The sequence below is a fragment of the Terrapene carolina genome, unplaced genomic scaffold (assembly GCF_002925995.2).
Source record: "Terrapene carolina triunguis isolate 2854851 unplaced genomic scaffold, T_m_triunguis-2.0 Scaffold58, whole genome shotgun sequence".
Lineage (NCBI taxonomy): Eukaryota > Metazoa > Chordata > Testudines > Emydidae > Terrapene > Terrapene triunguis.
The window spans coordinates 73056648-73068775 of record NW_020664409.1 but is presented as its reverse complement, the minus strand read 5'-3'; the positions used below and the strand labels follow the sequence as shown (position 1 = coordinate 73068775).

Here is a 12128-nt window from a genome sequence, read left to right as displayed (position 1 = left end):
ACTGCCCCATCAGCCTTCAGGCAGAAGCAGAGGTTCCCTTCAGGCATGTTTATTCCCTCTCCAAACATGAATTACAGGCATTCTGGAGCTATCTCGAGGAGAACTTACAGAAAGAGTTCATTCAATCTTCCATGTCCCCAGTGGGGGTCCTTTGATCTTCTTAGCGGCAAAGAAATGTGGCTCCCTCTTACTTTGTGTGGACTACTGAGCTGTGAACAAGATTACAATCTGAAACCAGTACATCTTACCACTTGTTAGTGAGCTGTTTGAAAGACTCCGCTCTGCCAAGGTCTTCACAAAGTTGGACCTTGGTGAAGCTTATAACTTGGTGAGGCTCCAGGAAGAAGAATGGAAGACTTTCTTCCATACCAGGTATGGGCATTTAGACTATTTCAGCGGTTCTCAAACTTTAGCAACCCGAAGACCCCCATTTTGATTTAATTTTTTTCACGGACCCCCAAGCCCGCCACTCAGCCCCAGGCCCCACCCCCACTCCACCCCTTCCCCCAAGGCCCCACCCACCTCTTCCCGCCCCTGCTCCACCCCTGCCCCTCCTCTTCCCTGCCTCTTTCCTCCCCCTCCCTCCCAGCGCCTCCTGCATGCCGCTGAACAGCTGTTCCCCGGCGTGCAGGAGGTGCTGGGAGGGATGGGGAGGAATTGATCAGTGGGGCCCGCAGACCCTCTGGAGAACCCTCATGGACCCCAGTTTGAGAAACACTGGGACTATATGATCATGTGGTTTGGGTTGTGCAACACTCTGACAACCTTCCAGTGTTTCATAAATGACATCTTTAAAGACATGCTGGACCAATTTGTCATCATTTGTCTGGACGACATCTTTGTTTTCTCCAAAAGTCAGGCCCTCCACAGTCATCATGTGCACATTGTCTTGGAGAGACTCCACCAAACCCACCTCTACGCAAATCTCAAGAAGCTAGAGTTCAGTCAGGAGACAGTGGAATTTTTAGTATACAGTTACAAACACCAGTTACGAACTGACGAGTCAACTACACACCTCATTTGGAACTGGAAGTATGCAATCAGGCAGGAGGTCAATCAATGAAATTAATAGGCAGCAGATTTAAAACCAAAAAACAGAAGTACTACTTCACACAATGCAGAATCAACCTGTGGAACTCCTTCCCAGGGGATATTTGTGAAGGCCAAAACAATAATAAGGTTCAAAAAAGAACTGGATAAGTTCCTGGAGGATAGGTGCATCAATAGCTATTAGCCAGGATGCAACACCATTCTCTGAGTGTCCCTAGCCTCAGTTTGCCAGAAACTGGAAGTGGATGACAGGGGTGGATCACTTGATGATTGCCTGTTCTGTTCATTCTCTCTGAAGCACCTGGCGTTGTCCACTGTCAGAAGACAGGATACTGGGCTAGATGGACCATTAGTCTCACCCAGTATGGCCATTTTTATGTTCTTATGACAAGTATCATATTGGACGAGGGACCCCAGTTCATCTCCCGATTCTGGCTGGAATTTCTCAGACTCCTTGGCATCAAGTATCTTGCCTCTCCGTCTATCACCCACAGACTGTGGGGAAACAGAGTGTCAGTCAAATCTTGGAGCAGTATTTTTGCTGTCTTCTGAGTTACCACCATGGCGTTTGGCTCCCCCTGCTGTGCTATAGAACAGGTAAATCCAATGGCTTTCGAGTCAAAGCTGCTCAAGTCCTTGAAGATCCACCCCATCTTTCACAACTCCCTTGTGGAGACCTACACCAGGAACCCATACTCAGACTGCTCCAACCCCACCATCCATATCAGTATGTGAACAGGAGGAGTACTTGGTCCACCAAATCCTCAACTCTTGGTGAGTTAGGGGAAAACTTCAGTACCTGTTGGACTGGGAAGGCTACAGTCCGGACGAGTAGTCTTGGGAACAAGTAGAGAACATCCATGCTCTGACCCTATTGTGGGAGTTCTCGTGGGAATACCCTGAGAAACCAGGCCCCGAGGCACCTACCAGGTGCCCTTGAATGTCGCGAATCAGGCACTGCAGCCAAGCCAGTTTCCGGGCAACCTAACAAGTGCAACTAGCCTGTAGTAGGCTGCCAGATTGGATACACAGCCTGATTGGTGGGAAATGTCAGAAGATTGCTCTTTAGTGCAGCAGCAGTAGTTTGGTGGCTGCTCAGAGCTAAAAGCTCTTGCACCTGCTTGTTCCCAGCTTTGCTCCCTCATTGTTCCAGTCCTGCTCCTCCCTTGTTCCTCAGACCCCTCCCCCCCCGCTCCTTTGCACCCAACCTTGCTCCTGCCTTGCTGCCCTTCAGATAACCTGTCTCTAACCTTTGGCTCACATTCCTGACTTCTGACTCCAGCTCTGCCCCTTGGCTCTGGCTGCTGACTCCGGCTCTGATCCTGGCCTCCTATTCCTGCCTACCAACTCCAGCTCTAGTCCCCTGGAATTATTTGGTTTCCAGGCCCTGTGGATCTTCCCCTTAGGCTGGGGGGAGGTCATTAATTTGCAGTGGGCGGGCTCTGCCCGCCCACTTCCTGGTTCCCAATAGGAACTCCAGCTCTAGCCACTAGATGTGACTCCTAGTCCAATCACTAGGCATGACCACCCATGTCCTGAGCTGTGCAATACACCCCCCGAAAAGCTACAAAGATAGACAACTTGGAAAAACTAGCAGGCCAAGCAGGGCTCAAAATAAGTTATGCTAAAACAAATATCCTTGCAACCCAGATGTCAAGCAGTAATATCACATTAAACAGCAAAAATATCAAGGAAGTACATCAGTTCATCTACCTGGGCAGCACCATATTAGCTAATGGAGATCTCAAAAGGAAGGGACATCAAGGAAAGGAACGGCACACACAACATTTACTTAATTCAGCAATGTATGGAAATTAAAGATATACAGCACGAGAACAAAATTGGGAATTTTCAGTTCATATATAATCTTGGTGCTAACATCCAATGTGAGAGCTGGAGATCTACTAAAATGCTTGACAGAAAACTAGAAGTATTCAAAAATAAGAGCTGTGACGGGGCAAGGCCAGATGGAAAGTAATGAGAAACAGGTATGTTAACCCCAGGCTAAACAAATCCCTGTTACCATGGTAACCAAATGACAGTTGCTTCAGGTTAATCAAGACACCTGGGGCCAATTAAGATCCTTCCAGAAAGCAGTGGAGACAGCTAGGTTGATTGGGACACCTGAAGCCAATCAGGGGCTGGCTGAAACTAGTTTAAAAACCTCCCAGTTAGTCAGGTGGGCGCGCATGTCAGGAGCTGTGAGAGGAAGTTGTGCTGTTGGAGAGACTGAGCAGTACACACAATATTAGGCACAAGGAAGGAGGCCCTAAGGTAAGGTTGAAGTGGAGCTTGAGGAAGTGGGGGCTGCTGTGAGGAAGTAGCCCAGGGAATTGTACGTGTCCTGTTTATAAAAGGTCAGCTACCATAGCTGATACTATTAGGGTCCCTGGGCTGGAGCCTGAAGTAGAGGGCGGGCCCGGGCTCCCGCCTTTGCTCCCCCTGATTAATCACTGAGACTGGGAGACAACAGAGACTGTGCAAGGGAGTATAGTTTCTCCTCACCTCCCTCGCTGGCTTATGATGAAAATGGCTCAGTAGGCTGTGACCCTTGCCTCTAGAGAGAGAAGGGCTATGTGGAGAGTCACAGTGAAATCAACCAGATGAAATTGAATAAAGAAAAGTACAAAGTACTATACTTAGGAAAAATCAATTGTACACCTACAAAATGGGGAATAACTGGGTAGATGATACAATGGCTGAAAAGGATCTGGGGGTTATAGTGGATCACAAATTGAATATGAGTTGACAATGTGATGCAGTTGCAAAAAAGGCTAATATAATTCTGGGATGTATTAACAGGAGTCTTGTAAGTAAGACATTGGAAGTAATTTTCCTGCTCTATTCAGTACTAGTGAGGTCTCAGCTGGACTACTGTATCCAGTTCTGGACACCACACATTAAGAAAAATGTGGATAAATTGGAGAGCAATAAACGTTTTAGAAAACCTGACCTATAAGGGAAGGTTAAAAATACTGGGCATGTTTAGTCTTGAGAAAAGTAGACTGAGGGGGAACCTGATAGTCTTCAAAGGCTGTTCTAGAGGATGGTGTTCAATTGTTCTCTGTGTGCACTGAAGTTATGACAAGAAGTAATGGGCTTAATCTGCAGCAAGGGAGATTTAGGTTAGATATTATGAAAACCTTTCTAACTATAAGCATAGTTAAGCACTGGAATAGCTTCCAAGGGAGGTTGTGGAATCCCTGTCGTTGGTTTCTGAAAACAGATTAGACAAACACCTGCCAGGGATGGTATAGGGTATACTTGGTCCTGCCTCAGCACAGAGGGCTGGACTAGCTGAGCTCTGGAGGTAACTTTCAGCCCTACATTTCTATGATTCCCTCAGTATTCTTACTAAAATGTCAGCTGCAAAAGGCATAATTAGATTGACATTAAAATTAACATCCATAGCCTTTAGAGCAGCAGGAGCCAAACCTTTGAAGGTCGTGCCCCCCCTTACCCCATCTATGCCCCCCACTGGGGCTGGGAGTGGGCCGTGGCTCGGGGGAAGGGGGGATGGGAACAGGGGGAGGGGGGCCAAGAGGGTGGATTTGCGGCCAGAAACGGGGCCATGGCCAGGGGCTGAGGTTGGGGACTGGGGCGGGGGTGGAGCTGCAGCCAGGGTGCGGTAGGGGGCAGGGCTGGGAGCGGAGCCAGCCAGGCCGAGGCTGGGCCCCGGCACGGGGCTAGGAGCTGGGGATGACCAGAGCAGAGATGGGGGTGGAGAGGGGTTGGGTGGTGGTCTCTCCCTACCCCACAGGCCCCGCCATGTCCCCCAGGACATTCCTCTACACCCCCCTGGGGGGGTGGGGTACGCCCCACAGTTTGGGGACCTCTGCTTTGGAGTCAACATCTAATTGAGATGTAGACGTGTAAACCTATTGCAAGAGCTATTGTTTCAGTCTGTGTCTGTGACTCAAAAGAGAGAATACTGTGTTCAATAAATTTGCTTCACCACTGTAAATGCTAGAAACTTTTTTTTAACATGAAAGCTTAACTTCTGTAGAAATTGGTGGGATGGAGAGAGAGATATAAACACAAGTTGGTTTTATTGCTGTTATTTTTATTACACTGATATAGCTATTGTTAGACTGCAGCTAAGTGATTTTACCATTTTTCCTCTACCCCTTCATTCTGGCTGCATTATCCCTTTGATAGCTGCTCTTCATCCTCTCAGTTCAGTAATTTAATCGCTGGTTGGGAAGAGAACAGTTTTCTCAAAAATAAATGCCGGTAGAGCTCCGTAATAAGCTGGCACAGAATGAAGCGGGAGCAAACAAAGCATTACTTTACCTCTCATATGTTTCTGATGTCATGTAACTACTTCTTTTAAATCAGAGAAGCAGGAGTGAGCAATACTGTTTTCTTCCCCATCCTCTATCCAGTTGTAGATGAGACATTAGTGTATAGGGTATAGAATCAAGTTGAATTTTATTATAATAATGGTTTGTAAAAATTGCAGTAGAGCCAATGATGAGAGGTTATCAGCCAGATGACTTGTTCATTAAAATCTGTGTGCTCGTTCGTGGTCTTGTCTTTCTCTAATGCTTTCTGTAATCATAATGAAAATATTGACAAAGCTTTTTTTTTTTTTTTTAAGTACCTTTTCAAAAAGTCATGCGGTTACCACAGATGAATCTTTTTTTTTTAAATAGGAAAAAGAATGTAATCCAACTTGTGATGAATCTGAGGAATCCAATCTTTATGAAGGTTTAAGAGATATTTTCCCACAAGATTATACCTCCACCACTTTCACTGAAACTGACTCAGGAAAATTACAGGTCCTGGCAAAGCTGTTGGCAGCGATCAGTGAACTCAGCCCTTCTGAAAGGTGAGAGAGAAAGAAAGGTAGGAGAGACATATTAGGTACTTTTGAATTTAGATGATTCCTTTGGTTATCCCATTTTCTGTTTTCACACAAACATGATGCCAAAATATTTACCCTGAGGGATCTGTCACTCCGCACAGCTACCAATCATACTTATTCATACGTACTTGTATTCTACTCTATAGCTTTGCCTCTTGTTAAAATTATTAACATAGGAATTACAGCTGGTGGACACTTGTCCAAGTTTCTGTTTCTGTTATTTCTGGACAGGTATCTAGTTTTTCTTTTTCATGCTGAGTTCTACCAACTAAGCAGATGTCTCACACTGAAACTACTGTTCTGTGACATACTGCCTGTTACTTGCATAGACTTTCCAGCACTTTGTATCTCTTGGGGCAATCATTTAATGTGCTCAGTATTTTAAACTGTTCAATAAAATATTTTTTAATTACTAGACTGTGAGCTCTCTCCTGTACAGTCATGTTTATGACTAGCTGTCATTCAGGGTTTTCCTTTTACTACATTTTAGGAGACGTTAGCTGTCTATAAGTTCCTTTTCAAAAGAGAATGTCAGGAAGGGATAGCTCAGTGGTTTGAGCATTGGCCTGCTAAACCCAGGGTTGTGAGTTCAATCCTTGAGGGGGCCATTTAGGGATCTGGGGCAAAAAATTGGTCCTGCTAGTGAAGGCAGGGGGCTGGACTCGATGACCTTTCAAGGTCCCTTCCAGTTCTAGGAGATAGGATAGGTGATAGGTGAAGAAGCACTCCCCAGTGTGTCAGTATAAAGGGAGCTGCTGTCTCCTCCTACTGTTAATTTACAGCAGAGGTTTTCAAACTGTGGGGCACATCCCCCTAGGGGGGCACAAAGGAACATTCAGTGGGGCAAGCAGTGATACCAGGCAGCTTGGGCATCAGCCCCATGCAGCGGGGCTTGGGGAGGAAGCACCACCTCCACCCACTGTTTTCAAATTTTTAGAGCTGAGCCCCCACTTTGTTATAATTTTTGGTTGCGTGCCCCCTCCCTCCCCCCGCCCCAACCCTGACAGGCTTGGTGGCCCGCCGAGGTGAGTCAGGGAATGGAGGTGGCTTTCCCTCCCTGAGCCCCACCATGCGCGGCTGGCCCAAGCCATCTGGCCTCACCGCCTGCCCCCCTGAATGTTCTTCTATGCCGCTCTAGTGGGGCGTGCTCCACAGTTTGAAAACCTTTAAAAGCTGTTGCTAAATGGAAGGCAGATGTAGTAGAAGTAAGTGGGATATCAATAGCTCAAAAGACCAGGAGACCAAGTTTACCAAAAATCTGTAATATTTACAAAGTCATTTGCCCTCCTTTTTCCCCCATCCCATTTTGCCAAACCCCAGCTTGGGGAGGAGGAATTTTCTTCAGATAAATGACCCCCATTTAGCCCATCTGTAATGCCACTCCTGCTCAGAAATCTCTCAAATTGTGCAGTGATGTCACAGTAGCTTTTTCTTTAAGTGGAGCCACATACAGGCGCATATAGTTCCTCTTACAAGACCTAGTTTGTGTAAGTAGAAATTTTATAATCCTAACTCTGTGCTTGGTCCTGTTTGTACATTAAGCAAAATCCTGTTGAAAAAATAACATTAATAATTTATTTGAATGCTTCACAGTAGGTCTGATGTGTCTTTATTTGCAATGCCAAATACTTCATTTTTAAAGAGAGGTGAGTAAATTCAGGCTGATGTGCAATTTTTGTCTGAGTTGTCATTTGATTTCTTCAGTTGTCTACAATAAATAAATATAATGCTTTATTAGATTTAACTACTAATGCACAACATAACAAGTTCTTTGTTTCTCTGATTGACAGAATTGTGTTGGTATCTAATTATACACAGACATTGAATATTTTGCAAGAGATGTGCAAACATTATGGATATTCTTATACAAGACTTGATGGACACACTCCTATCTCCCAGAGGCAACAGATTGTGGATAGTTTTAATAATAAATTCTGTTCAGCATTTATCTTTTTGCTGAGTTCGAAGGCTGGCGGTGTAGGTCTGAATCTTGTTGGAGCATCTCATTTAATTCTGTATGATATTGACTGGAATCCAGCCACAGATATTCAGGTTTGATACAGTTGTGTGTATCGGGGATGGGATGTAGACCAAATGGGATTTTAATTGATGGGGAGATAAATTCTAAAATGTCAGACCTTAAACCTCTGGTCCATTTTGAATATTGCTCAACCTGCATCTAGACAAGTGTAATTATGTGGGGAAAGGAGGAAAAATTTGTCTGGCAGATTGTTTAAATTAGCTTTGTCTCCATATCAGAAACACATCTGAAGGATTCCCATACAACTTTGTTATCCATATCGATCAGCTGTTGGATCTCTTTTTGTATTGTGACATTCAGCCAGGAGATGCTTGTCTCTAGTTTGAATATTCAGGGTAAAATTAAATTAGAACAGCTGATTGGGACAAACAAGAAGCATAAAGTTTAGGGGAATAAATCTCTGGTCTCCCTGGAGGGGTTTCTCATATGGCCCAGTCTTCTATTGACTTTGATTTTTCTAGTAGAATGACCATCATCTCTCTCTTATGTTTTCCAAAAGAAAATGAAATTAAAACTACTGATCATTATGTGTGGTGTGTGCTGATGAAGAGGGAGCTCAGCTACATCTGAGCTAAGGGGAGAGGTCCCGAGTAGCATGAAGAAAGGGACAAAGTCAAATGGCAGCAGATGTTACAAGAAAAAAATAAAGTTACTGCTATTCTTGTAATGATTGCAGTAGCTCTGTAGGTATTATTTTATCTGGCATAAGAGTGCTTGGATAAAACTGTTTTTTAACAAATTTTAAATGTCTTTAAAAAAAAATTCTTACAATTTCAATACATCGCCTCAGATTGTACAGTAATGCTAATTGCCTATCACCTGAGTGGTACTCAGAGGCTTTGCTCTTGTTTCTGATCTTCATCAGCACCATCATGCGGTCACTTGTCGTATTGCTTGAAACACAGTCTAGTAAAATCAGCCACAAATATTACAGCTTGCTAAATATTGAAACTTGTGCTGAATATGTACTTGTAACCCTTAAATTGTTACCAAAAATTCGCTTAAGTGGACACTGTCAAGTAATTTTTAAGATTTAAAGGTTTTGTGCAAAAGCTGATTTTTCCAAACCCAACTGAAATGGACATGTTTTCACTGTTTTTATAAATATTGAAAAAAGTATTTAGGGGGGAGAGGAGGAACTTAAATATTCCTGTGCAGTGTTAGAAACCTAAATCCAACACAGTCATGCTAATACCTGAAAACCACAAGTGAAACTAGGGCTAGCAGAAATGAAATGGACTAATCTAATTTCATGTGGTAATCTAAGCAAGGTGAGAGGCAGAGAGTAAATGGTAGAAGCAAATTAGATTTTAAAAATATTTCAGATTTAATAACCTAAGATTTAATAGTAATACAGATAAAGACAATCTTTTGGAAAATTTTATTTTGACAGTGTCCCTTTAAGGAGCTAGCAAGTGCTAAGAACTTGATTAGAAAAGAATAAACGTTTTAGCTAATGTTCTTTGTGTAATGAGATTTCAAATAACATCTTTACTTTTTATCTTCTTTAGGCAATGGCCAGGGTGTGGAGAGATGGTCAGAAACACACTGTGAATATTTACAGACTGCTAACTACAGGTCAGAAATATTATACATGTAAATGCTACTCTAACATAGGCTGGAGGGAGGCAAATCTTGGCAAGTACAAGAGGAGGGTGGGGCACTTTTGGATATCGCATAAACCTATGTCTTTGCTTTGCTCTGATTATTCTTTTAGTAACTGAAGGTAATACTCCAGCATTTCAAATTATGCAATTATCAAGCAACTGGAATCTACCTTTAGAAATACTGGTTTAAAATTAATCTTATGTATCTGATGTTTTTCAATGCAGGCTCAATAGAAGAAAAGATCTATCAGAGACAGATCAGCAAGCAAGGCCTTTCTGGGGCAGTCATAGACCTTTCCAAGACATCTGAACACATCCGTTTTTCCATTGAGGAACTTAAAAATCTCTTTATACTACATGAAGATTCCAGCTGTGTTACCCATGACCTGCTTGAGTGCAACTGTATGGGAAAGAAAGACCATCAAAGTGAGCTTTCTGTTCTTTATCTCTTTGGCACTTGCAGGGTTGGTACATCCATTTCCAGGGACACCCACTACAAGAGGATTAAAGTAATGAAATTCTTTATTGGATCTTCATGATATTGCCTTATGCCTGATTTTTTTTTCTGATCCACAGGACCCTTTCATCAGCTGATGATGAGAAAAGATTCATTCCTTGAACTAATGACCTCTACTTTTAACAGCCTCTTAAATCCTTAAACCAATCAAGGCAAATTGGACTAGTGACAGTGGTTATAATCAGGCAAGATTATTTATGAAACTCAGAGAAAGAAAGTATCAAAAGCAAGAATGATTAGATGATACAAACCAGGGACTAGATTATCAATTGGTGTAAATCACTGTAGCACTATTGATTTGACTGGGACTGTACCAGCTTACATCAGTTGAGGATCTGGCCAAAGGTGTAATAGTGCCCAAAATACAGACAACCATTTGTGGCAAGGTTACTATCCAAAATTGGAAAAGAGTGATTAGAACAGTCAGCAGAAGGGTGCAAAAACAGACCCCTAGCTTCTGCTTGCCCTATGCCAAAGATATAAGTAGTGCCACCTCCACTAGTGTTCCTAATTACCTCCCTTTCCACTCTTTCTGTGTGGTGTGTTGTTTAATACTTTTTTGCATATAGTTGATTTAAATTGGGGATAGGATTTTTTGTTTTCATATTTTTTTAAATGTCTTAATCTTGTTTTCATTAAGGTAGCTCTCCATCAGGTCTAACCTTTTGACAGACCTAGCATCTAAGAAACAGGGCATCTATTGCCCCAGTAAGTTCCCTTCTTCTGATGGGCATGAGATGCTCATCTATAATAGCGCTACTAGTGTGACAATGGTGCAAATACTGATCTCTTCTAAATAGACACTCTCTGCTATCATAGTAATGAGACCCAAAGAAATAGCTACAACATTTTAAAATTGCATTTTAACAGCACTAAGTAAAAATGCAGTTGGTAAGAATTATTCTTCTAAAATCCTCCTAAGCCTGCCATCTAAGTGCATGTCTTCTTACCAGCAGATGCAGACAGGAAATTAAGCAATAAAAAAAGGGGTTGATCCTGTTTGGTTGTTTACATGTTTCCAGCAGATAGACTAGAGTTTTGCTCATTTCACCTCTCCTCCCCTTCTCACCTAAAGTCTGGCAGGGTTTGTATAGTTAAGGTAGGGTGCTTTTATAGTGAAGAGTTTTTTTTGTTTTTCACTTTACTTTTGGTTAAAGCACTCTGACAAGCAATGCACTGATTTCATTGTCTTTGTGTTCTTTTCATGGCTGAAAAGCTGGAGCTTCAGTTCTTGGGGGGGAATGGAGCTCATGTGAGCTGGTAAAATATACCTAGTGGATCCAGCTCTGTTTTCTATGGGCACTCGCGCAGGGCCTGTTTTTTACCTAGTATCCTGATAGTGACTTGATCAAGAGCTACAGTTACAGGAGTATATTAGACCTTCCCAGAGGGAAAAAATTTGCGCACACACCCTGATTTTGTCCAAGAAGTTATGGAGATGTCAGAGAGTGCAAGTTGTTTGCATTATGCTTCTTATATAGAGGTCTGCCAGTTTTTTCCCATCCCAAGGGTAAGCATATAAGCAGCCACACCCTTAGATAGAATAAGATGCAAGAGCCAAAAAATACCGTTACAGAAATACTAAAGGTGGATGCTGGGCTGAGGCTACTGGGATGGGTGGGTGTAGGGGTTCATGAGCCATGGGGTGTGTGTCAGGCTGGTGGGAACGGGTGCCTGGGAGAGGATGAGGAGGAGCAGGCTGGTGGTGGGAGGATAGGATTGCCAGGTGTCCGCTTTTTGACCAGAACGCCCAGTCAAAAAGGAACCCTGGCAGCTCCAGTCAGCACCACCGACCGGGCCATTAAAAGTCCAGTTGACGGTGCAGGGGGGCTAAGGCAGGCTCCCAGAAGCAGCGGTATGCGGTATGTCCCCCCTCTGGCTCCTACACATAGGGGCAGCCAGGGGGCTCTGCACGCTTCCCCCGCCCCAAGCACTGGCTCTGCAGCTCCTGTTGACTGGGAACTGCGGCAAATGGGAGCTGGGGGGCAACGCCTGTGGACGGGGCAGTGTTTAGAGCCACATCTCCGCATTGGAGCCGGAGGGGGG

At 43.7% G+C, this 12128-nt stretch overlaps 1 protein-coding gene across 2 annotated transcripts in view; it reads left to right on the top strand.

The window, feature by feature from the left end:
- RAD54B (RAD54 homolog B) overlaps positions 1 to 12128 on the top strand; it is a 124900-nt gene that overhangs the window by 107946 nt on the left and 4826 nt on the right. For both annotated transcript variants that reach the window (XM_024201966.2, XM_024201975.2), the window contains 4 exons: positions 5706 to 5881; positions 7708 to 7969; positions 9470 to 9536; positions 9791 to 9991. In XM_024201966.2, the coding sequence (XP_024057734.2) occupies positions 5706 to 5881; positions 7708 to 7969; positions 9470 to 9536; positions 9791 to 9991 (706 nt within the window). The remainder of the gene's footprint in view (positions 1 to 5705; positions 5882 to 7707; positions 7970 to 9469; positions 9537 to 9790; positions 9992 to 12128) is intronic.